Genomic DNA, 23,478 nt, shown 5'->3' on the forward strand with positions numbered 1-23,478 from the left:
AGCATTGTGGGTTATAGAACTCCATACAATTTGTAGTATGCTATTCCATTTTCACTATAAGGCGGCACAGATTTAAATGGGTCATGGCCCATCTACCTTTCTCATCAACACGTCCCGAAGCTCAGACACACTGGGTTTCAGCTCTGAGATGTCACAGAAAGAGTTCAAATTTTCACTGTGAAAGGCTTCTTAAGAGAAGTCTGTTTTTGAAGGGAAAAAGGTCTCACTGTTTTCATCTTTCCATGTCTCAATTGTTGCACTTAGCTTAAGCTGAATGTGGGCATGACTTTGTCCTGCTGTAAGGACCAGGAAACGTGTAGCCTCAGAAAACCGTCTGAAAGGCAAATAGCATAGGAATGCTAATTAGGGAAGATAATGTTTACCCAGTTGAGGAAGAATACTATGCAATGTAGGTATGCAATATGACATTTCATAGTCCTGTTGCCCCATTTTCACCCCATCATTTCATGTTCATTCTCTACCATAAGTCTAAAAGTGTCAAAAACATGAAATCATAAATCATGACGTTAACCTGTGTATTTGGATGGATGGAATGACTGTTGAATTTCACTCTCAAACCATCTCCTTTAATGGAATCGACACTGAACAGGATTCAGTGAACACAGAGGCTTGGCTGGTTGGTTGAGCATGCCTTGGGAATGTGAGGGTTAAAGTCATCTCTCCTTCCTTCTCAGCATCTCAAGTATCTACTAAAAAAATAACCACAACTCAACTAATGATGTTAACTATTCGAGAAGGATGAACATCCAACTTAAACCAGGGTTTAGCTGGAAATTAAATTACGAAGCCGAGAAAAATGGATTTACCTTTTATGGCATGTACACCCTTGAGGCCACTTCGTTTTTGGTCCAAACTCTGTACTAGATGTGAAATCTGCAAATTTGAATTTCCAGATGAACACATTCCAAACTGCTGGGAATCCATCTTCCCCAGTTCACTCTCCCTGTTCAGGGCTGACAGGAAGTCATCCATGGCACGACTGTGAGCTAGTTGCTCTTCATCACATGGCATGTCTTCAGTGGAATGTGTTGAATGGGCAGATGGACCAATTGGCTGTTCACTGACGGACGGGACACTGATACGCGTACCATATCTGCAACTACCTCACCCTTATGTTGTTCCAAACCTGTAAGAGCTTTGTTCATTTTCGGAACACAAATTAAAGATATTTTGATGAAATCTTAGGTTTTCTGACCCTCCATAAATAGCAACGTAACTACTACAATTCAATGCCCAGAAAGGTAAAGAAAGATATCGTTAAAATAGTCCATGTAACATCAGTGGTTGAACCTTAATTTTATGAAGCTACAACAAAAATAACGACTTTATCAACAATTTCCTGTCAGACTTCATTGCACATTCATGACAGGACCAGGACATGTGCATGTGCATTCATCTGCTTGCAAACAAGGTGCAGCGCATCTGGTTCTACGTCAGAGCGCGGTTCCTGCGTCAGCAGCATTACATGCATGTATCGTGGTACTATCTTGAACGCACGTCGAAGTCTGACACAGAAGAGATTATTTATTTAATAAAGTCATTATTTTTGTTTGGCTTCATAAAATTACGGTTGAACCACTGATGTCACATGGACTATTTTAATGATGTCCTTACCTTTCAGGACCTTGAATTTGTCAGTTGTATTGCGGTCTATGGCGGGTCAGAAAGCTCTCAGATTTCATCGAAACTATCTTAATTTGTGTTCGGAAGATGAACGAAGGTCTTACAGGTTTGGAACGACATGAGGGTGAATAATTAATGACAATTTTCATTTTGGTGTGAATATCCCTTTTATGCATCAACATACCTGAAGACACCGATTCGGGACAAATGGAAGAGACTGACCTGATAGTTGGGTGACCTTCGGGGTGTTATCTTGCTCTTCGTGTCCTACGTTGGCACCATATAGCCCAGTCGCCAGAGTCAGCAAAAGCACCAGCCAAAATCTTGCGTGGAACAGCATCTGATTCACTCGCAGAGAAACCAAGCACTTGATTTAGGGTGGGTCAACAGCAGAGGTGGGTAGTAACGAGTTACATTTACTTCGTTACATTTACTTGAGTACATTTTTTGGGTAACTATACTTTTAGAGTATATTTTAAAATGGGTACTTTTACTCTTACTCAAGTATATTTTTAGAGAAAAAACGGTACTTTTACTTCGTTCGGCCTACTGTGGGCGACTCTCCTCTCGTTACTGTATCTTAATGCAATACAAGTTAAAAATGCTTCGGTTTATTCCAAACGCGCCGTCTACTTTTCTCTGGGCAATGAACGATGCCCATTCGTGAATGATTCATTCTTTTGAGTCGATTCTGTTTAAAGGCTTTATCAAACCAGTTGGCAAACCAGTGAATCGGTTCGCGAATCAGTTTGAATGATTCGTTCAGTTCCCTGCCGCACGCGCTGAGTCTCTGAAGCGGTTCTCACTCAGATAACAGAGTTTATGAACATCAAGAGCGCTGAAGACGTGGCTTTGGATCTACAGTCAGTTGAAAGCAAATCTGCAAAGGCTTGTTTGCTAGAGCTATATGAAGATCTTTATTAGATGAACACCGCGTGTGCTGTCTACTGTTCCACAGGTATAGGCCACGATACCACTATGGCATTACCAGTTTGTTGTATATGTACCTTACATTAAGTACAATGTATAATTTATACATTAAATAAGCTGTCACAGAGTATGAAATGAACACTCGCGGAACCCGCGTTAGCTCTAGTTCTAGACACAATTAATATTCATATTTTTACAATATTTACGCTTGCAAAAATATAGGCTACATTTGTTTACATTTTGCAGAACAGAAGATCCGTCAATATGCATTTGTTTCGTTATGTTCAGAGCAGTCGTGAGGCGTTTCAGAGGTTTCAGTGTCAGAGGTTATAGGATAATACATAATTAATTTACTTTAAAATATAATTTAATTCAGTGATGCAAATCAGAAATTTCATCAGCTGTTACTCCAGTTTTCGGAGTCATATGATCCTTCAGAAATCATTATAATATATCGATTTATTACCAGTGTTGGAAACAGTTTTGCTGCTTAATATTTTTGGAACCTGTGACATTTTGTTCAGTATTCTTTGATGAATAGAAAGCTAAAAAGAGCAGCACTGATAATAAATCAACATGATTTCTGAAGGATTATGTGACTCTGAAGACTGGGGTAAAGGCTGATGAAAATTCTGATTTGCATCACTGAAATAAATTACATTAAAATATATATATATATATATATATTTTGAACGGCAGTGTGTGTGTGTGTCTGTATACACACGTTACAAAAATGTAGACTATATTCAGTACCTATATGATCCAAAGTAACTAGTAACTAACTACTTGAGTAGTTTTTTATCCGATACTTTTTTACTCTTACTCAAGTAACTATTCAGACTATTACTTTTACTTGAGTAAATATTTCTAGAAGTACTTTTACTTGAGTACAGTTTTTGGGTACTCTACCCACCTCTGGTCAACAGCGGGCATGTGTTTTATATACACCCCCCTCCTGTGCTCCTGAGTGGAGAAAGAAGAAAGCTCATCCTTGGAGTAACAGTGGGTATTCGAGGCATGTGGTGGATGTGTGAATTTCGAGGGATAGTGAATGGACATCACATGCCTTTGAGCTTTGATAAGGTGAGGAAGAACTCTTCCAGACAATGGAAAAGTGTAGATGGAAGAGTGTCAGACACACAGCTGTAGTAGTGCATAATTGTTTGGTCCTCCTTCTTGGTAAATTGCAACAAAGTTGTATTTTTAAATTTGTACATAATTTCTTCATTTCATTCCCATAGGGTGCAGTTAGACTTCTGAAAGAGTCCTCATCTCTTGGGGTACATTTTTGTTATCCCCATTGTAAATTACTATATTTTGCTCGACTTCATTAAACATTGCATGGTAAAAGGGCATATCTGGGTCAGTAACTGAAAGGGTGTAGGTTCAAACCCTGCAATGAGTTGATCCAAAAACAATGAACAGGGGCACTGTTGTGTCTATATGGCAAACCTTGTACTGCAAAATTCTCAAGAGAATCTCAATGGCTTTTCAAAGTTGCAAGACTTTCTGCAAAACACGGGTTACCATTTAGACAAGACAGTGCCATGACACCTGCAACTTTTAGTTTATTGCTAGCAACCTGAGTTTATGTGCCTTGCTGGGCATTATATTTACAGATCGGTAATATAAATATGCAAGGGTGATTACAACACATAAGAGCCGTAGTGCTTAAGGGGACCTAGGTTCATATATGCCTGCGCCAATTCCCTCATCTAACATTTACCTATCTATCTTTTATGATGAAGGCAAAAAGCCCTGAAATTAGAAGTGCTAAAGGTTGACTTGGGGGAATTGCTGACTGTCAAAGGAACAGCAACAATAATCCTTTCATTACTCCTAGCCCTGATCTCTGGAAGACATACAGCTGCACTTGTTTTTCAGACTTTCAAGGTCCTTCTAGCGCTGGTTTGCTAGATGTTTCTCCAGTCCCAAAAGATAAGGCAGGTATCTTTTAGCCAAAAGAACAGGAACAAGTCACAGAGGACAAAATGCTTGATTGTTTCCCATATCTGGGATTCCAGATGAAAGGGGTATTTCTTGAGTGCTTACAAGCTTATTCCAGTTTCATGATTTCTAGTATAATGTGATGCATTTCTACAAAACCGTTAACACTTTTATACTTTAAATGTTGTTAAGTTAAGTATATATTGGTAAATCAAACTGCAAGTGCTCTCTTGAAAGATAAGTATTTCTCAAAACAGATGAGTATTTTAGGCCTGTTTGGCAAGTACACCGAAGAGCAGAAAGGTTTCTTGTTTTTTTTTTTTTTAATGTTGCTGCAAGGGAATGATCTTCATTGTATATCAAAAACATTACATTTTTAAAATTTCATCCAGCAAATCTTATTGCCATTTATCAGCAGGCCAGAGGGAATGTGGCCACGGTATAGTGACCTTCACAAAAGCTCAACTGCATTGCATTTTTAAATTGGGTTGCAATTGTTATATTTCTAAATGGTTGTGCTATTACCTTTTCCAGCTGGACATTAATCTTTGTACATTATGCTAGTAAGGCAATAAAAAAATAAACTGATCAAACTGAGCTTTCATTAGAAACACTTTATTAACTTTGTTAACAAAAAGCTGAGATTTAAAAACTTATCAACTGAATTAGGCTGTGGTTATAAGTCTTTAAATTCAAAGCACCAAACAGTGTCACAAACATGACAACTCTTAGGAGTTTACTGTTGTTGCACAATTATCCTGTGATATTTCTACTGAACCATGAAAAAGCATACGAATGTGATTAATTGAAAATAGGAATGCATGTATTACAAATAATAACTTAAAAGGGACAAATTACAGCAGACAAACTTTGAGTTGGTGACTACAAAATAGTATATGCCGTTCAGTGGAAGTTTCTATCACTGGTAAATAATGCACAGTAAAGCAATCTCATTTATATCGGTCATCTAGGAAGACAGCCAATATTTTCAACATTCCCTTTCAATATGCAAAACTATTAACAAAGCCAGAACTGACGTTCCTGAGACACTAGACAAAGCCTATATTAATTTACATGTTTAGACCTATCTAAATTTACATATTCAGAACATTGTTTATTCTATTTATAACATGCAAAAAGGATTTGAGTTGCCTTTTGCAATGCAACCTCATACATGTACCTGAGAAAACGCAACATCAAGAATTATGATTCGTTTACATTTTAAATAGCTTAACATCAATTTGAAGAATTTCCACCCCAACAGAAAACAGCGTCTATGGACAAGAGAGTTCAAATAAGACATTACAATGAAGTAAAACAAGCAAAGCTTGCACTGACGTTTATTAAATGTTTACCCCTTATAATGCAAGAGGTGCATGAATTTTATAGCTGCATTTTCCGTTTAAAGTGTAGGAGAGCACCTTACTGTTCTATAGAGTATCCAAATGGTCAGGATTACCAAATCATAAAACCATCATTAATAAACAGTCGCAAAGACATCAAAACACAAATTGGCCATTAAAACAAGTAACATTAACAATGACTATTAATTACTATATTAAAAAAAAAAAAAAAAACAGTGCTGGTAACAATGTACTCATGTACTGGTCGATATCCTATTTCATCAAAATGTCCTCATGTTAATTGGACAGAAAGACCACATTTACACATTGTTTTTGTTTTGTTTTTTAATATCATTATACACCATAGTCTATTACACCGCATTCTGACTAAAGCTTAGGTGAGGTTGATTTTTCCTTGAGCACACACTTAAGCAACAAAAACACAATAAAGGAAATAAGGACGCAAACCAATGAGGACATCCACTCCTGCTTTGTCTTCAAGTTGGTGATGTTGTACGCAAATGACTATTATTTAACGCTGTACCAGTTAGTGACAGACCGATATATCGGGCAGGCGGAAATCTCCCAAATTGACTGACATTGTGTGAACAAAAACAGTTTTTTTACGCATTTTTCAAAATATTTTCTTTTGTGTTCCGCAGAATAAAGTCGTACAGGTTTGGAACGACACGAGGGTGAATAAACAATGACAACGTCATTTTTTTTTTTTTTTTTTGGTGAACTACCCATTTTATTGTCCAGATATTTCACATACGTCATTATATTAGCCTATTCTCTAGATATGATAACAGTCATTGGAAAACCCATATCGGTCAACCACTAGTACTAGCCAACTGACGAAACACTAGCCAAATCTACGACCGGTCACATCAGAACAACTTTACATCACGATATGCAATAGGCTCAAACTCTAGGTTACACAACGCACTCTAGGACAGGCTTTAATAGTGGATTGTAGTTTTGGTACGGGCGCACTGGTATTTTCGACATCTGTGTGAACAACAGCACCAGTTTGTGTAAGATGAAGCCGTTTGCTTTACATTTGTGAAGAAAATGATTTTAAGAAACAGCACCGAGCCGTACGGGCCCAAGATGGTAGGCAAACAGGCTTAGCACACATTCTCCTTACGAGAAATCAAAAATGTTACGAAATGCCACATGGCACCAGTTTCAACAGTGTGCCATATGCGTAATTAAAAGCATTCAGTACCCGTCTCACAGGTCGATTTCAGAGCACCATTGAAGTAAATACTTTAAAAGAAAAAGTTTTATCCTATAAAGTTCTGCAATGTACTTTCACGCCTCTAAGTTTGATTAAGATCAAAAGGTGTTTCTTCTATATAAAACGGCACTGATCCAAACAGGCAGGGACTGCTTCATGCTGGGCACCAAATAATACATTATAAATATTGAAAAAAATAAATGCCGCAAGGCTTGAAAACATCCCTGTGTAAAAGCACCACCAAAAACCTTTATTCATTTCTTTTTTGTTGTTGATGATGATCTTAATATAAATAAGCACAGTCTAAAGTTGTACAGATTGTAGCACCATTTTTTTAGACTGCGAGTCAAGTACATACACTTTGCACATGTTGTGCTCTTCTCCAATACAAAATAAGAGCAATCACAAACCAAAAGAAATAACAAAAAGACAGAAAATTAAAATGATAAATAACCCAATTAATATATACACAATTATACAGTCCAAGAGAGACTACCATTCACAGTACAGAAAAAAACATACACATAGGAATAAAAGAGAAACAAAAGGATGAGTTGAAGTTGCCCAGTAGTTTGTCGTTTTGTGATCTTGCATTTTCCCAGTGTGTGTACATCTTTTAATCAGTGTGTTTGTATGTACAAGTGTGTGCTGGTTTTCCAGGTTGCGAAGAGCACCACGACAACATCAGATTCGTTAATCCGAAGGAAAACACCAATTAAATTTGCGAGGAATATGGGTTCAGCACCAGATTCACCTGAATAAGCCTGTACCGTGTAAGACACCGCGTTCCGATTGAACAAAATATGTGCATTGTATTAGAGGTTCAGCAGTAACTGTTAGGAACATGGAAGCTTGAGTATTAAAACAGGGCCCTAAACCAAACGGTGAACGTAGTGATTCAATAAGATCTGCTAGTTAAAGTAACTAACCTGATTAAATAGCTCCTTACAGGCCTGTCGCTCATTCTGTGGCTCTAACTACTTCTCTCCCTGCAGATTGTGATTTAATCGTGGATTCCTGGAAGGTGCATTTGTGTTTGTTTCATATATTTGTTTTAATTATAATTTATTTTACATGCATGTAAAATTTAAATTTTTCCCTTTGATTAATAAAAACTTACATTTTTAAAATGACATGCTGTTTTAATACGTTGGTCATTAACAGCTCCACAGGTAATTTATCCAGTGTAAAAATTAAATTAATTATTGGTGCATTTCATGAAGCCCACCAAGAACATGCCTGGTCATATTTCACCCCAAAAAGGAACGTTAAATAATAAAAATAAAATACTACTCATAAAAAAAGCAGTTTTTTTTTGTAGTGACTTGATTTTCATGACAATCAATTTCACCTCCCAATACTGTAATACAAGAAAAATGTTATAGATGTACTGCAAAACATTTTCACAAGCAATAAGCATGTTTAGTACTGCAATGCAAAATAGTATTGCAATTTAACTAAATTATGTATAACTGCTAAGCATATATATATATATATGTGTGTGTGTGTGTAATGATTGTAAAAAAAATCCTAATTCTAATTACAGTACATGACAAATGCATTGTTTTTTTTTTTTTGCATTATTGTAATGAGAATTTAGGGAAAATGTGCTTAACGGTCATGAAAAATTTCACAATTACCAAAAAAATCTTGGTTTTATTATTAAGCAATAATTTCAAATAGTCGTCTTTTTGAGGCAAAATATCCCTTGGAGATTCACACCCTTATACAGCTGGAGCTTGTGGTTTCCAACATATTCCACCTTATAAGGCAATTCATTAATATGATGAGTAATGTAATAAGTTGAAATGTCCAAGCAAAGGTGACTACTACACTATCGGACAGATTTGTTAACATCAGTTTTACTAAAATAGTGAGTTCACAGCACAAGCTCAGGCTGTAAGAGTGACGTCCCAGCATGGGAACAGTATCAGGCTCCAGGGGCTTCATGGAGTCCATCTGAATAGTTGTCAATCACAAAAAGCCACATTTCTTTCCACTGATAACAGCAGCAAGGTTACAGAGATTCACAAGTCTTTTTTTTGTTTTTGTGTACGGCTCATTGAAACCGGACTGACTGTAATTATGTTCCTGACATTTAAAACACTTCCTGTGTCATCGATTGTGAATCCACCAGATGGCGGCTGCAAATTTAGTAAACCATCCATCAGTAAGGCTGTGCTAAACTCACAATTATTGATAAATGGCTGTTAGCCATCAGCCCAACATGGTGCCACCTTAAAACACTGTGGAAAACAAGGAAGCGGCATACTGTGTCAATCTGAATGAGATTCAGGGGCTGTATGTGTGTGTGTCTGTGTGTGTGTGTGTGTGTGTGTGTGTTAAGCTGCACCTGTGATAAGTTCTGATACCCATGCCAGTTTTACAGTGGCGTCTTTTAGCAAATGTTTGAGCACCGGTGAGCGAGTCGAGCCCATTGGTCCACACCTGTCCATTGCATAGGTTATGTTGGGTTGAGGTAGATTTCTTCAGTTACCTGTAACCAGTCGGGGGTAAAATCCAGGAATTACACGAGATGTGGACATATTTCATCAACATCAGGGCTCAACAATTTACAAGCCTGACAAACTTATGTATTTGGACTGTGATGTTTAAAACGGTTTCTGCAAGAGGAACTTGCTTGTAAACATCATATACAATGGGCTAAAAATTCTGAATTAAATATTATTTTTTATAAAAGTAATAATATTACATACAACAGAAATAATACAAACTATTTTATAACCATTTTTCCTGGACGATTATTATGGCTTACTGTGCAAAACACGATTTCTTTACAAATATAAAAATATGAATAAATTAAATGTTTAAGTTGTTTGATAATTAGTTGATATTTTATATTATACTTTATATTATGAATCAAAAATATTCTATTTAACTATTAATGAATTGGCTCATATTTTATAAATTACAGTAGAAAACATTCTGCATACTAAAAATGTGCAGCATCACAAATATTTTTATTAGCAAAATTTCAGTCAATTGGCCTTCCTTTTGGTTTTATTTAATTCATAATTTATTAATATTATATAAAATAACATGAATCAAAAATTAACAAAGTTAAATAAGCTATTCAAATTATTCTCACATATTTAATCAATTAATAATAAAATTACGAAATGATATATTTTTTATATTGTATCTCAATTAGATTTTGCACAATAAACCGTCATAATCAAACCATCAAAAAAAGTTTAATTTAGTTACATTATAAAATTACTGAAATATTCTACTATTTATTTGAAACATAGTAAAATATCTAAATTAGCCATTTTAAATTACCTTTTTCGACAGGGGTAACATTTAATGAAAAAAATAAATATTTTTCAAACACTTACAAAAATACATTAATACGTTTTGTGTATTCCTACTACGTAAAATAAAATAGCATTTTTGTGGGCTAGTAAAGGTAGAAATCACACCGATTCACTCTTCATATTGTTGAGCCCTGAACATGTAATGATATTTTCAAACAAAACGGCGATTCTGACATAAATAGTCTTAACAGCTGGTTTCTAAAACTCAAAAAACTTGCAAGAAATGCAGCTACGAAAAAAAAAAGAAAAGAAAAGCAGCAAAGCATGTAGCCCATTTCCATGCCAACACCACATACTTTGTTGGGACTCATAACATAACAGCTGGCAGAGCGCAGTAGCTTCCCTGTGTCCGTCTAGTATTAGTCTATTTTCAAACGGCCCCTCCCCCCACCCTCCTACATCTGGACGTGTCCTATCTGGGGCGATTGCCGGGGATCTGTGAGGCCGTGTAGGACGCCTGCATACCCAGGGTCCTCCAAGACATCCCAGCCCCACCTGAACCTGCGCTGCCGGCAGGGTGCGGAGGTGGCAGGTGCGGGGGATAGTGCACAGTGAAGGGCCGGGAGGAAGCAGAGGAGGTGGAGGAAGCAGATGTGGCTGCCAGAGACGGGGAGGAGGTGGAGGCGGGGAGGGACGGCTGCGGCCTTGAGGACTGGTGGCGCTCGGGACGCGGGGAGGAAGGTTGGGACGGGGCGGCGGAGGATGCGTACATGAGGGGAGGGGGCGGAGGGAGGGCGAGAGTGGGTGGGGAGGGAGCATGTAGCACTGTCTGTGTGCGGTTGTGCTGCGAGGGGCCAGAGGCCAAGAACGAGGCCCCCACTTTGGGGTTTGTGTCCAGATGCCTCTGCTGGGAACTGAGGGCCCCGGGGCCTGGAAGATTGGCCCCAGACTGCTGTGAGGAGACTGAAGGCACCATGTGGTGAAAAATCCCTGCAGACATACAGCACAGAGAGGGAGCAAAAGACAGAGACAGAAGATGGGGGCTCAGCCAGATTGTGCACAGCAGCAAGCCAGTCCAACAAACAAGCACTGATAAAGCGACGAGGCACTGCGCTGATGCACCAGAAGCACCTCACACCAAACCTGAGAGCTACACACCTCTTCTATATGGTACATAAAATATAATTAACGATTTGCAATTAATACAAGTGTGTGTATGAATTTAAAGCTTTCATGGAGATAATAGCTACGTATAGTTTAATTTCTACACTTGCCTATCCAACTATATACATCTGTCTAAATTAGGGGTGAAACGGTACATGTATTCATACTAAAAATTTTCGGTACGGGCCTTTCGGTTCGGTACGCATGTGTAACGAACAAATTGTTTAATTTTTTCAGGAAATTCAGACAATAAATGCCATTTTGATGCTCTTTGTTGTGGCGCGACAGATTTCCGTATACAAACATCAGTTCTGACGGCAGCGCGGAGCACGATCACCCCTTCCTCTTATGGCTTGTTTCCACCGAGCGGTACGGGTCAGTACGGTACGGTAGGGTACTGAACACCCTGATCCAGCTTGCGTTTCCACCGCCAACAGTACCCTTACTTGATAGGTGTGGTGTATACCGGAAAGTAGCGATCGACTGCCTCTTTTGTAAAATGTCAGTTTTAGTGAACAATAATAGCCATTATAAAAGTATAAGTACAAAGTATAAGAGGCTTATATAAGAGCAAACGTATGCTACAAAGTCAGCGCTGTACTACGGTAAGGTTTAAAATATATAAAGTTAAACATAACTTTGTGCTCAGCCAAAACGATATGACCGGGAACAAATAGATTCATGAGACCACGAATGCCTGTTAAATATACACAAAACGAATTGCATCTCATGATTAATTACTACAGAGACATCAGAGCCAGCAGCAAATGTCAGAAGGACTAGCCGAGCTAAGGCTGCTCTAGGCGGACACATGAACACGGAGCGCATGGAGCGCCGAAATCAGCAAATTTTAAAATTGCGCTATTCTTTATAAATAAAACGCAGATTTGAGTTTTAAACTACATTCTAGCCTAAAAAAACTTAAAACTAAATTTCATGACAATAACAGTAATATTTTGAAAATTACGCGGGTTTTTGGGCAATGACGTTTCACAAGAACGCATAGAGAAATATATCAATTTATGCTACGGGGCCGCTGAATGCTTGAATCTGATTGGCTGACAAACGTTCTAAGGTGTGCAATTATTTTCAGGGAAATGCACGGCGAACGTAGTTCCAGGCAGCGCGTTACATGTCCATTTCACTTCGCCAAATTATTTGCGTTATTTCAAAAAGGTCCTTACAGCCTAAAACAGCAAAAGAACCAAAACCCACACTGGCCAAACAAATAAATATAGTAATCATAAGGATACAAACGACAGATTATATCCATGTTTTTGCCACAAAATTACGTTTTATGTACGGAAAGCACATAAGCTATCTCTCCCACTCTCTCTCCCTCACAGACAGTTTTGCACACGTTAACAGATGCGCTAATGTTGTTAGCGCTACTCTGACGATTTTATCAGTAACAGTTTAACAAATTAAAGTTCATGACTTCTCACAAGCGAGGTAACAACGGCGCTGTTCGTGAAGAAAGTTAACTTTAAGTTTCACTATAACTAATGTTAGAGACATTGCTGCTGAATAACTTGGTTATTAACTGTATTAACTGCATTAGTCTGCTATTAACGGCTCAAGCCTCCGTTACGGTTTAAAATTACGTTTTGGAATTAGCAAGGGAGGCATTGGATGAGATGCAGAAGAACTAATCCGACTCACAATAGTGATTTAAGTAGAAAAACTGGACGAATGCCTTGAAATATATCATCTGATCAATGTCTTGAGGTGTGGCAACCGTAGTTATAAGCAGGATAATTGACCTATCTATCTATCTATCTATCTATCTATCTATGGTGTAGTAGGATTATTCAAGTAACTAATTTCATCTTTGTGGATTGTGAGGTGCTGGTACACAGTGAAATGTCTCAAGACCCAAAAACAAGACCTGCAATTAAAACAAACACCCAGAGAAAATATGAAGGCTTGAAATACAGCCATAAAAGTCGAAGAGTTTCTCGCCAATCTCATAAACTACAGAGAGCTTAACGGCGCTAACATTTTCACAGGCCTTTAAATCAGCAGTTTACACCAATCAAGGCCAGTGAAAATGATTTAAAAGGCCTGAGATTTGTAAGTTTTGCATTCAAATAGTAAAAATGTTTCATTGGGTGAATCCCACAAAGCATGTCAAGAATGTTATATTTCACAGCAAAATCAAAAGAAGAAACAAGACAGCAAAAAGACTTGCTAAGCGTGAAAAAATATTAATTATACATATACATTTTCCTTTTCGATTTTGGGGTGAAATATATGTTGGACATGTTTCCGTGAAAATCACCTTATTGCAACCTGCTGTCACTTCCTCTAGGTGTGTAGCTGTAGCCTTTGCACAGTCAGCACAGCAAGCAGTGTGGGAGAGCCAGGCAAGGTGGCAGCGCTGGGCCTTAACTTACCTTTTCTTTACACCCAAGCGACTGTTCTGACCATGAGCTCAATATTCACCGGATAAAAGAGACCGAAGATATCCAACTCACCTCCTGCAGCGCCCCCTGCCAGCCCGGCACTGGAGAAACTGCTGAGCGCCGAATGTCCGTTGACCAACCGGGGGGCTCCGCCGGTGGCAGGTCCGGGCGTCTGAGCTCCAAATAAGGACTGGAGGACCGAAGCCCCACCCAGGGGGAAGTACTGTCCCACTGAGGTGGCAGCAGAAACCGTGGCGGCCCCACCCACTTTCCCACTCAAGATGCCTCCACTGGCCGCGGCTGATATAAAGAGATTCTGGCTGGCCAATCCGCTTACAGATTTCAGGTCCCATTCCCGCAATTTCTGTTTCTGCAGCGGCCGCTCCGATGCATTGACGACTGAGCGACCACCACCATCCTGACTGAGGAAGAGGTTCGAGTTCCCGTAAGGCTCACGCTCACGTTCTCCTCTCCTCTGTGATTTCTGGTCCGAGTCAGAGTCCGTACCGCCTCGGGAAGCCCCCACACCGAATGGCGAGCCACCCTGGCGGAGATCCGGAGGAGTTGGCTTAGGGTCAGAGATGGGGGAGAAGGTGGATTTCCACTTGCTGGCTCCGGAGGATGATGACACTTCACTGCTCACGCTACTGGCACCTGATTTACGTCCTTGTGAGCCTGTAAAGTGCCACGTTCCATGAGAAATAGCTGGTGGAGTCATGTCCATAAGTCAAAGTGCACTGCACTTACCCCTTTCCACATCTCTGATGGGTCCATCTCGGTCTAAGGAAATGGTGGCGATTTTCCGTTCAATTCTGAAAGAGAAAACAGTTGTCCATCAACCATCTTTTCGATGATCTGCAAAGTTTACACACTAATGAACTGGATTTGAAAGAAAAGAGCAATTACCGGCTTGAACTAGAGGTGTCCGGGGCAAAATTGCCACCCTCTTCATCTGAACTAGGGGTGGAGGAATAACGACCTGTGTTGTTGAGCTCCAGGGGACGCTCTCTTTTGAGCACAGGAGGCTGATCTAGATCTGTCCCGCACGGGCTTCGTCCTGACTGCTCCGGGGAAGAGATGGCGGAGATCTCCAAAGGCTGGTTTATGTTGTTCACCTGGTAAAATAAATTTTTGGTCTGATTTCAGGCCAATCGTAAGTTTTAGAAATACCAACAAACGCCATTTTTTGTCTGCTCACCATTGAATTGATATTAAGCGGTGATCCAGAAGAATGGCTTGAGCAGCCAAGTCCCGGAAATGCCCTTCTTTTGGGGGATCCGCTAATGGGAATGGCCCCAGAGGAGCTGCGCTTCCGCCGCCCTCGTTTCCGCCCCTCTTGGCTGTGGGAGCTCGGAGAGTGATGATGATGATGGTGGTGGTGGTGGTGATGGTGCTTACTGTGATGGTGACCCTGCCTTACCGACCCGTGGTGGAGCCTTGAGCCTCCTGTGGAGGACGAAGATGAGGAGGAAGAAGAGGACGAGGAGAAAAAGATACGGCGACGAGCCTCGCTGTCCAAGGGCTCCGTGTCAGATTCGGGACCCTGCCGGTCATGGCCGTCCTCGGGGGGAAGCCTCGGTGGGCCGTCAGCATACTGCAGTACGCCTCCGGTTCCCAGCGCAGGACTGAGGCCAGAGCCGCGAGGCTGGAGGCCCATGATGGGAGTGCTATGAGGGGGAGGGGATGCAACGTCACAGTCTTGGTCCTCAGTCATCATGGCGAAGTGAGAGCCATTCACCAACCCTGAGCTGGAAGAATACCCTAAGAGGAAATGGATTTAGTACAGTACTAAAGTATGTAAACTACATGGATGGATGATGTTAGATTAGATTTGACGTTCTCAACTCTTTCTGACTACAGGCCTCCCAATGTCTATGACAATATGCAAAAGTTACATTTAAACGTATGGAGACTCGTTGGTTCTGTGAATTAAATTTCAGAATTCCAGATGTTTTAAGAGTTGAATGTTCTTTTTATATTTATGCACAGGAAATTATGGGGAAAATTGGATCAGGAATGGTCACAAGTCGGAATTAAACACACTGCCCATGTGAGCACCACGGGACACATTCAAAACCACTTTTTAGGATTTTTGAAAGGGCTTAATTAATAGCATGCAATTTTATTTAATGCTGACTTCCAAAACGTGGCAAAAGTCAAGTTTCCTAGTGTAATGGTTTGAATTACGTGCACTAACTGCTAAACTTCATCTATGACAAACAAAGCAGACCAAAGCAGGCAGCGGGACTGTACCTGAGGTAGGCGTGAGAGGCGGCTTGCCATTGCTCTGTCCTGCAAGATTCGAAACTGGACTAGGAGTGTTCCTCTGCCAAAAGAAAACCACAGCTTGAATAATTGCTAAAATGTTTGCAGAAAACACCCACAAGACTGTATATCATGACTTCCTCCCACACAGATCCATACCAATCTTTCTGCACGGTTCGGCAGCACCACGCTGGCCAGTGGGATGCTGACAGGAAGTTTGCTGGGATGTACAGTGCTGAGGGGGATGCTGATTGGTAGACTGGTTATGGTGTCGCCGGGGGCAGCCGAGCTCTTTTCCTTATCTGTGCTCTTGGGTGTGGTGGTCGCTTGAATTTCAGCTGAACTGGGTGAGGAGCAAGAATGTTTTAATCCCAGAGTTGGAGATGAAACAGCACCGGTGTCACCCCTGAAAAGAGCCGCTAGTGATCAGTGACCAATCAACAAGTACTTAAGTCAACTAAATGTGTTAATTTTACCCACCGGTGGATGTTGCCATGGGCTCTAAACTGATTGGCAGCCGAATCTTGGTTGAGGTGCCTGCGGAGGGCGATCTTAGCTGGAGAAAAGCGGGTGTAGTCGGGCAGGGGTTGCCCTAGCTGCCTGGTTCTTGAGTCTGGGGTGGGCGGCACAATTTCGTGGTCAGGGGAAATAGGCAGGTAGCGGGTGAGGAGCTCGTTTTTGCCCATTCCGCTGCCATTGCCCCTCTCGTAACCCGGCGAGGCTGTGCCGTTGATGGATAGTTCGGGGCTGAGGCCGTTGAGCCCCGCAGAGGCGTATGGGGTGAGTCTGGGGGTGTCGGAATCCAGTGTGGGCCGGGGCTCTGGACCAGGAAGGACCTTTTGGTAGGGGGACTCCTCACACGGGTTGTAAGACTTGAGCTGCAGGAGCTCTTGCTGCCTCTGGCTCTTCTCTAGTTCAACAATGCTGATCTGCAAAGAAACACCAGGGGGCGTCGTTGATGTAAACAGACACAGCCAACCCACACTGCTCATGGTAAAAATATCCTTGTAGGAGCTAGTTCAGTTTTCTGTAAACAAGCTTTTGTCAGAACATTTACTAACAAGTCTATGACTAGAAAGATAAAAGCAAGAAAAATAGAAAATCTTATAAATATTTTTTCGCAATCTTTTTTCAGATGTTTAATTGGTTATAAAATGGTTCGGACACGTGCAAGTTGTCATAACCATTCATGTAAAACACAAGGGTTACAAAAACATAAAATCTGTGTGGTTGTCATCCTTATGCATCTTGGCAGGGTTTACCTGCCTGTATGAGGAAACAGGAAATTACTAAAGACCAGAGAGGGAAAATGAGATTGTACCATGTTGCAGGCCAGGTTTGAACCAGTGCAACCTGCACAAGCACCAAGATCAGCGTGCCACAGCATCAACTGTACCAATGGTATATATGCAATGGCCTATTAGCTCTGAGCTGACTGAGAAAAATGTGCATGTCAGTACCTGGAGCTCCAGACAGTGGCGCTGTTTCTCTGAGATTTGTCTTCGTAGAGCCGCTTTCTCTTTCAACAGAGTCTCCAAACACAGAGATCCCCAGTCCAGCTTGAGTTCCTCACACCGAGCCTTCAGCTGACAAACACACAAACATACAGTTCCACTTCTGCCAGAAACTTTAATTTTTGAATCATAAGTATCCTTCTGCTCCGTTGAGGCAGGACATGAGGGTTTGTGGCGGATCACTCACCAGCACAAGGCTCTGATCGCGGAGCTCCTCCATGTCCTTCTCCAGCTGTTTGGTTTGCTCCCGCAGCTGCATGTTGTGGGCTATGATCTCCTTCTGAGCTTGTACCAGGTCCTCCACGGTCACCGCCTTCACTCCCAGCTGTGAGAGGGGCGGCAGCAGAGGTTACATTCAGGACAGATGCCAACATTTCACAGATCTGAAAGTGTTGTCTAGGTAGACAGCGCATTAGGTTGTGAAACAAGTCTTACCTCCTCCATTTTGGACTGGAAAAGGTCTCTGATCCTCTCCTTATGAGCGTGACAAGCATTGAGCAGCTGCTGGGCTTGACCGGACAGTTCTGTGTGTCTCAGCTGTGACAGAAGAGAAAAGTTAAACAATAATGTTATGACAAAAAGTCCATATATTTTCTGAGTTCACAAAACTGGGGGGAGATAATACTGCTAATTAGTTAATAAATTAGAACATATTTTTACACTTGTATTTATAAAATGAAAATTCACAAAAAAAAGAGACTATTTAAATATTTTCAGTTGTTCTTTTTATTAGTGTTTATAAAGCAAAACAAATAAAGTAAAAAAAACAAAAAAAACAAACAATTTATAAATAAAAATTATATTTAAATATATAAGCATATTTAGTTCTCATTAATGTATTATTATTTATATTACTTGTAGTATTGTTATTAAACAAATACTTTAAATAAAATGCATGGCATTTTTAAAATACAAAAAAAAAAAAAAAAAAAAAAAAAAAAAAAAACTTACAAAACACAATTTTTATAATAATAATTTAAAGATCTAAAATATTTTCTCACTAATTAATTATATTACTACTATTATTAAAAACAATGTTATGACAAAACCATAAAGTCCATATATTTTCTGAGCTCACAAATTCACAAAACTGTGGAATACCGTTAATTAATAGGTTATAATAAAAAATAAATATTTTATTTTTGTTAGTGTTTTTGTATATATAAAGTAAAATATCATTTTCAAAATAATTTATGAATAACAAAAATAATTATATATTTAAACATACACAAATACCTTGTTTTCTTATGAATTATTATTTCTACTACTAGTAGTATTGTTATTAAACAAATATTTTAAATACAATTTATGGCATTTTTTAAATAATGTAAAAAAATAACAAAAAATGCACAATTGCAATTATTTATAAATTTTTAAATATCTAAAATATTTTCTCACTAATAAATTCATTATTATTTCTACTATTATTATTATTAAGCAAATCAAATTAAGAAATAATAAATGTTATCATTGTGTATTTTATTTTATTCATTTTTTATTATTAATAATTATAATGGAGATGATTAAAAATGAATGCAGTTAAAATTACACACACACACACATATATATACACATATACATATATACACATATATACACATACATATATATACACACATATATATATAAAACGTTATATATTGATTTATTTGTATTATTTTATAGTTAACCATGTTTATCATTAGTAATATATACACACACACTAAGACGACAGGTTCACCTTTTCCTGCTCAAGGGCTTGCTGCAGGTTGGTCCGGTACTGTGGGGTCTTCATGTAGGCCATGAACTGCAGGTACTGGACTTTCATGTTATCTAGAGCAAGAGCAAGGCGGTTTTCGTTAACTGGGTGATTGACTTTGTAACTAGAGCAGATACATGAGCATGTCTGTGGGACTGAAATGGATCTCCTCATGTTAAATATGAAAGGAGAGCAGAACTTACCGAGCAGAGCCTGCAGGCCTGGTGGAGTGGGGCCCATGAGAAGCTGGCTTGATGTGTAATGCTGCACTTTGGGAGGTAGCTGATAGAACGGACTCTGAGGTGACCTGTATGCATCTGTGGATTGAACCAAAACACAAAAGTCAATGTCAAAGCCAAGGGACTGATGCTGATAAATAGCCATCAAAGGGCATGATGGTTTTCGGTAAGTGTCTCACCCTGAGTGGGGGCCGCTGATAGGGTCTTGGCGTGCAACAGATCAAGGGCGCTCTGGCTCTTCTTGCTTTTGCGCTCGGCTGCAGTGGCAGTAGCAGCCTTCTTAGGCCGCCCGCGCTTCCTGTTGCTGAGCTTGCGGCCCCTGGGCAACAGTTTGGCCCGGCGGGGTTTGGGTGACGGTTTCACTGGCACGTGCGAGTTTGAGCGCTCCTCCTCACCACCAGAGTCATGCAGCATCTGGTGCACAAGGTAAAGAGATTTTTAATTAATACAAATAAATTAAATTTATATAAATGCATTTCAAATGTATATACGCAAAATAAATAGATCAATACATAGCGATTTCTTTAGGTCTACCTTGTGCTCCTTAAGCAGAAATTTAATTAAAAACATTAATATAAAATAAACATTTATTAATATGGAAATTTAAAACAAATTTATAAACCGATTTTAAATGAATATACAAATAGATAAACTTGATATAAACGTGATTGCTGTAGGTCTACTTAGGCAGAAATGTAATTAATTAATAGAAAAGTAATAACTTAAAATAAATAAATCTAAAATAAATTCATAAATGTTTAAATAGATATACGTGAAGTAAATGTGTAAATACATTTAAAATACAAAACTAAAGTACATAATTTAAATAGAAATGTAATTAAACAATAATAATTTAAAATGCATAATAATAATAATAATAATAATATAAAAAATAAATATATTTTTAAATAAAAATAAATATCCAAATAATTAGGCAAATTAAAAATTTATGAATACATACATTTAAAATAAATTAATAAATCTAAAAATAGATATATTTGAAAAATTATTAAAAACATGTAAAATATATACAAATAAAATACATAATTTTAATTAGAAATGTAATTAAAATAATAATAATTTTAAATTAATAATAAATTATAATTAAATAATGAATTATAAAAAAATACATTCATAAATAGATATATTTGAAATACACGTATATAAAGACACATTTGAAAAAATACATTTATAAATAAATTCATTTAAAATATATACAATTAAGATAAATAGTTATTCCTGTTTGTCTAACTTGCGGATCCTTGGGCAGAAATTAATAAAAGATAATAATATATGATTTGAAAACAAAATGTAATATTGCAATAAAATATTGATAAATTGAAAAAAAAAATATATATATATATAAGATAAAATATGAATATATAAAATGAACCAATTAAAATAAACGAGTAACTCTTGAATGTCTACCTTGTGCTCCTTGGGCTTGGTCGGGGTGGTGGTGTTGCTCTTATTCTCCTTACTGTCCTTCTGCTGGCGCCTTCTGGCTGCCTCTTGCTCCTCCTGGAACCGAAAACAAGCCGCATGTGTTGTGGGAAGAGATCTAGCTTGATATTTTGTCTAAAAACCCATAAACAACATGAGAACCAAACAAGTCTTACCCTGAGTTTAGGATTTTTGAGACTAGAAAAATAGTTTTCAAGCTGCAAAAAAAAAAAAAAAAAAAAAAAAAAAGGCGTTTGGTTAGATATCAGTACATGTGATGCTCAAATTAATTTCTTTTTGGGCGACTGCGTGACACGAGAAAGCCACACTCAACGTCATTTGCCTGGCAATAATGGCTAATGCAAATAAGAGATCCATTGTACATCAAGAGGAACAACAAAACCCATGTGACAAAAGAAAGGACACTTACTATGGTGCGGTCTATCGTATGCAGATAGTACGACACTGGCTTCCCCGTCCACGAAACCGATCCCCTCAGAGGGGACAGCTCAACTACTCTCATTATTGTGCCAATATCTTAAAAAAAAAAGCATTGAAGACCATTAAACATTGGAAAAGTGTGGTCATATTTACGTTGCTCTGCAAAATTTGTATAACTCTGCACATCTGTACAACTGGGAATTTCACGTAAAGGTGAAACTCCTTCCTGCGCAGATTTCGCATTGGGTTCAGGTTTTTCACGCAAATTTGCCACGTTGTCCAACAGAAACCTGCTTGTTTTGACTTCTATGCGAGTGGTGCTTCATAAAATACTACATTGACACTGTAATTGTAAAATGCGCATTAGTAAAATTTCGCACGGAAAAACATCAGTTGCATTAAGTTGTATGACCAGCTTTTCCACACTCACGATCATGGAGATTCCAATCAGAACGACTGGACTTAACCTGTGAAATTTCGCCAAACAACGTTAACTGTGACCGCATCTTAACGCTTACTTTTACCATGGAAACTAAAGTAATATATCTTTACAGTTAACGACAGTTATTGTATAGTACCATCTTTTGTAAGAGAAGCCGGACGTATGACGTTTTATACTTACCACTCAAGTTTCGACTGTTTATTCTGAAGTTAAGAGGTGCAAAGGGTTTTGAGGATACAATTTTTCCACCTACAAGAGACGAAATTGAGTCAAAACACTCCCAAGTTACATAGAGAGGCGAAAACCTAAACACATATCATCTCCTCAACATCTGCAGATCAATGCGAACCAAAAAACAAGCCTGACTGGAGTCAAAGGTCAAGAACGACATGTTGACACAAATGCCTTTGAGCTACATGGACACAGACCCCCTTCTTTTTTAAATGTTAGCAGCCATGTGCTATTTACTTCATGTTATGGCTGCACAAAATGGTCAAATGTGATTATTGTGATTTGAATTGATTAAAAAAAATTTCCGCAAATAAAATTACACAGATTACACAGCATCTCTCGTGCTTTTCAATTTGACTGATCTGCTGTGCAACCCTGCTTATTATTTAGTCATCTTTTTTAAATCGCGTGACACCACGTACCTTCCTTCATGTTGGCGAATCGTTCCTTCAGCTGGTGGTCCACCTCAGGACCAAAGGCAAAGTTATTCACAAAAATAACACTGTAAAAGAGCACATCAGACTATAGACTTATACAAGACGCATAAGCAACACACAAATGGTTGAAAAAATTATGACAATCCAAAAAACTCACAAATCAGAAAATTAACTGGTTATAAGCATCTAACTAGTCTGTATGTGATCATACCTTGTGTTGGCTATTCGTTCCCTCCATTCTTCTGAAAGGAAATCTCCCCTCTCCAGCTGCCGCACAAGACCAAACAACATCAGTACGTACAGACTTCATCCCTTCAATCACAATAATGAAGTAATAACATCTGTTATAATAAACGAACACACACTTACCGTGTACTCGCCATGTTTTTTGCCATACCACTTCATCCATCTCTTAAACTCCCTGTCCATTGACTGTAAACACATTCAGACATAAACATCAGTGAAAAACATACACTTTGAGGCAGACTCAAGAAGTCTGAGTGTATATGGAGTGTTTAATGTTGGCTTCCTGTTGGTACCTCTGCATAGGTTGCTGGAATGTCTGCTTTCTCCACGCCGTAGTAGTGTTTACAGTTGGTGGCTGCAGCGACTTGCAGAACTACCTGACCAACTCCTGCAAATCAAGCCAAGACGACACTGTATGTCACATAAAATGAGCTTTCAATCTTAAACTGGTAATCAAGATCTGTTTACATGGCGGTTTTCCGATTCCCAGTTGCATTTTCCAGTGCGCTCTTCTATTTTTATTATCTT

General features: G+C 38.8%; 1 protein-coding gene across 2 annotated transcripts in view; it reads right to left on the minus strand.

Annotated features, from left to right (window-relative positions):
* Positions 1-5,123: 5,123 nt before the first annotated feature.
* Positions 5,124-23,478, minus strand: part of LOC306867288 (histone-lysine N-methyltransferase, H3 lysine-79 specific-like) — a 31,905-nt gene continuing 13,550 nt past the window's right edge. Inside the window, exons 6-27 of one of the 2 annotated variants that reach the window (XM_079412885.1) lie at positions 23,244-23,338; positions 23,074-23,136; positions 22,916-22,971; positions 22,690-22,769; positions 22,217-22,285; positions 21,584-21,690; positions 21,330-21,371; positions 21,139-21,231; positions 19,890-20,124; positions 19,675-19,788; positions 19,454-19,545; positions 18,169-18,270; positions 17,921-18,058; positions 17,680-17,805; positions 16,700-17,148; positions 16,379-16,625; positions 16,208-16,280; positions 15,153-15,715; positions 14,861-15,069; positions 14,702-14,766; positions 14,027-14,629; positions 5,124-9,604 (exon numbers count right to left, since the gene is read on the minus strand). In XM_079412885.1, the coding sequence (XP_079269011.1) occupies positions 9,597-9,604; positions 14,027-14,629; positions 14,702-14,766; positions 14,861-15,069; positions 15,153-15,715; positions 16,208-16,280; positions 16,379-16,625; positions 16,700-17,148; positions 17,680-17,805; positions 17,921-18,058; positions 18,169-18,270; positions 19,454-19,545; positions 19,675-19,788; positions 19,890-20,124; positions 21,139-21,231; positions 21,330-21,371; positions 21,584-21,690; positions 22,217-22,285; positions 22,690-22,769; positions 22,916-22,971; positions 23,074-23,136; positions 23,244-23,338 (3,629 nt within the window). In that variant the 3' untranslated portion in view covers positions 5,124-9,596. The remainder of the gene's footprint in view (positions 9,605-14,026; positions 14,630-14,701; positions 14,767-14,860; positions 15,070-15,152; positions 15,716-16,207; positions 16,281-16,378; positions 16,626-16,699; positions 17,149-17,679; positions 17,806-17,920; positions 18,059-18,168; positions 18,271-19,453; positions 19,546-19,674; positions 19,789-19,889; positions 20,125-21,138; positions 21,232-21,329; positions 21,372-21,583; positions 21,691-22,216; positions 22,286-22,689; positions 22,770-22,915; positions 22,972-23,073; positions 23,137-23,243; positions 23,339-23,478) is intronic. The other variant, XM_079412886.1, reaches the window with a different exon arrangement.

Source organism: Barbus barbus (assembly GCF_936440315.1).
Source record: "Barbus barbus genome assembly, chromosome: 49".
NCBI lineage: Eukaryota > Metazoa > Chordata > Actinopteri > Cypriniformes > Cyprinidae > Barbus > Barbus barbus.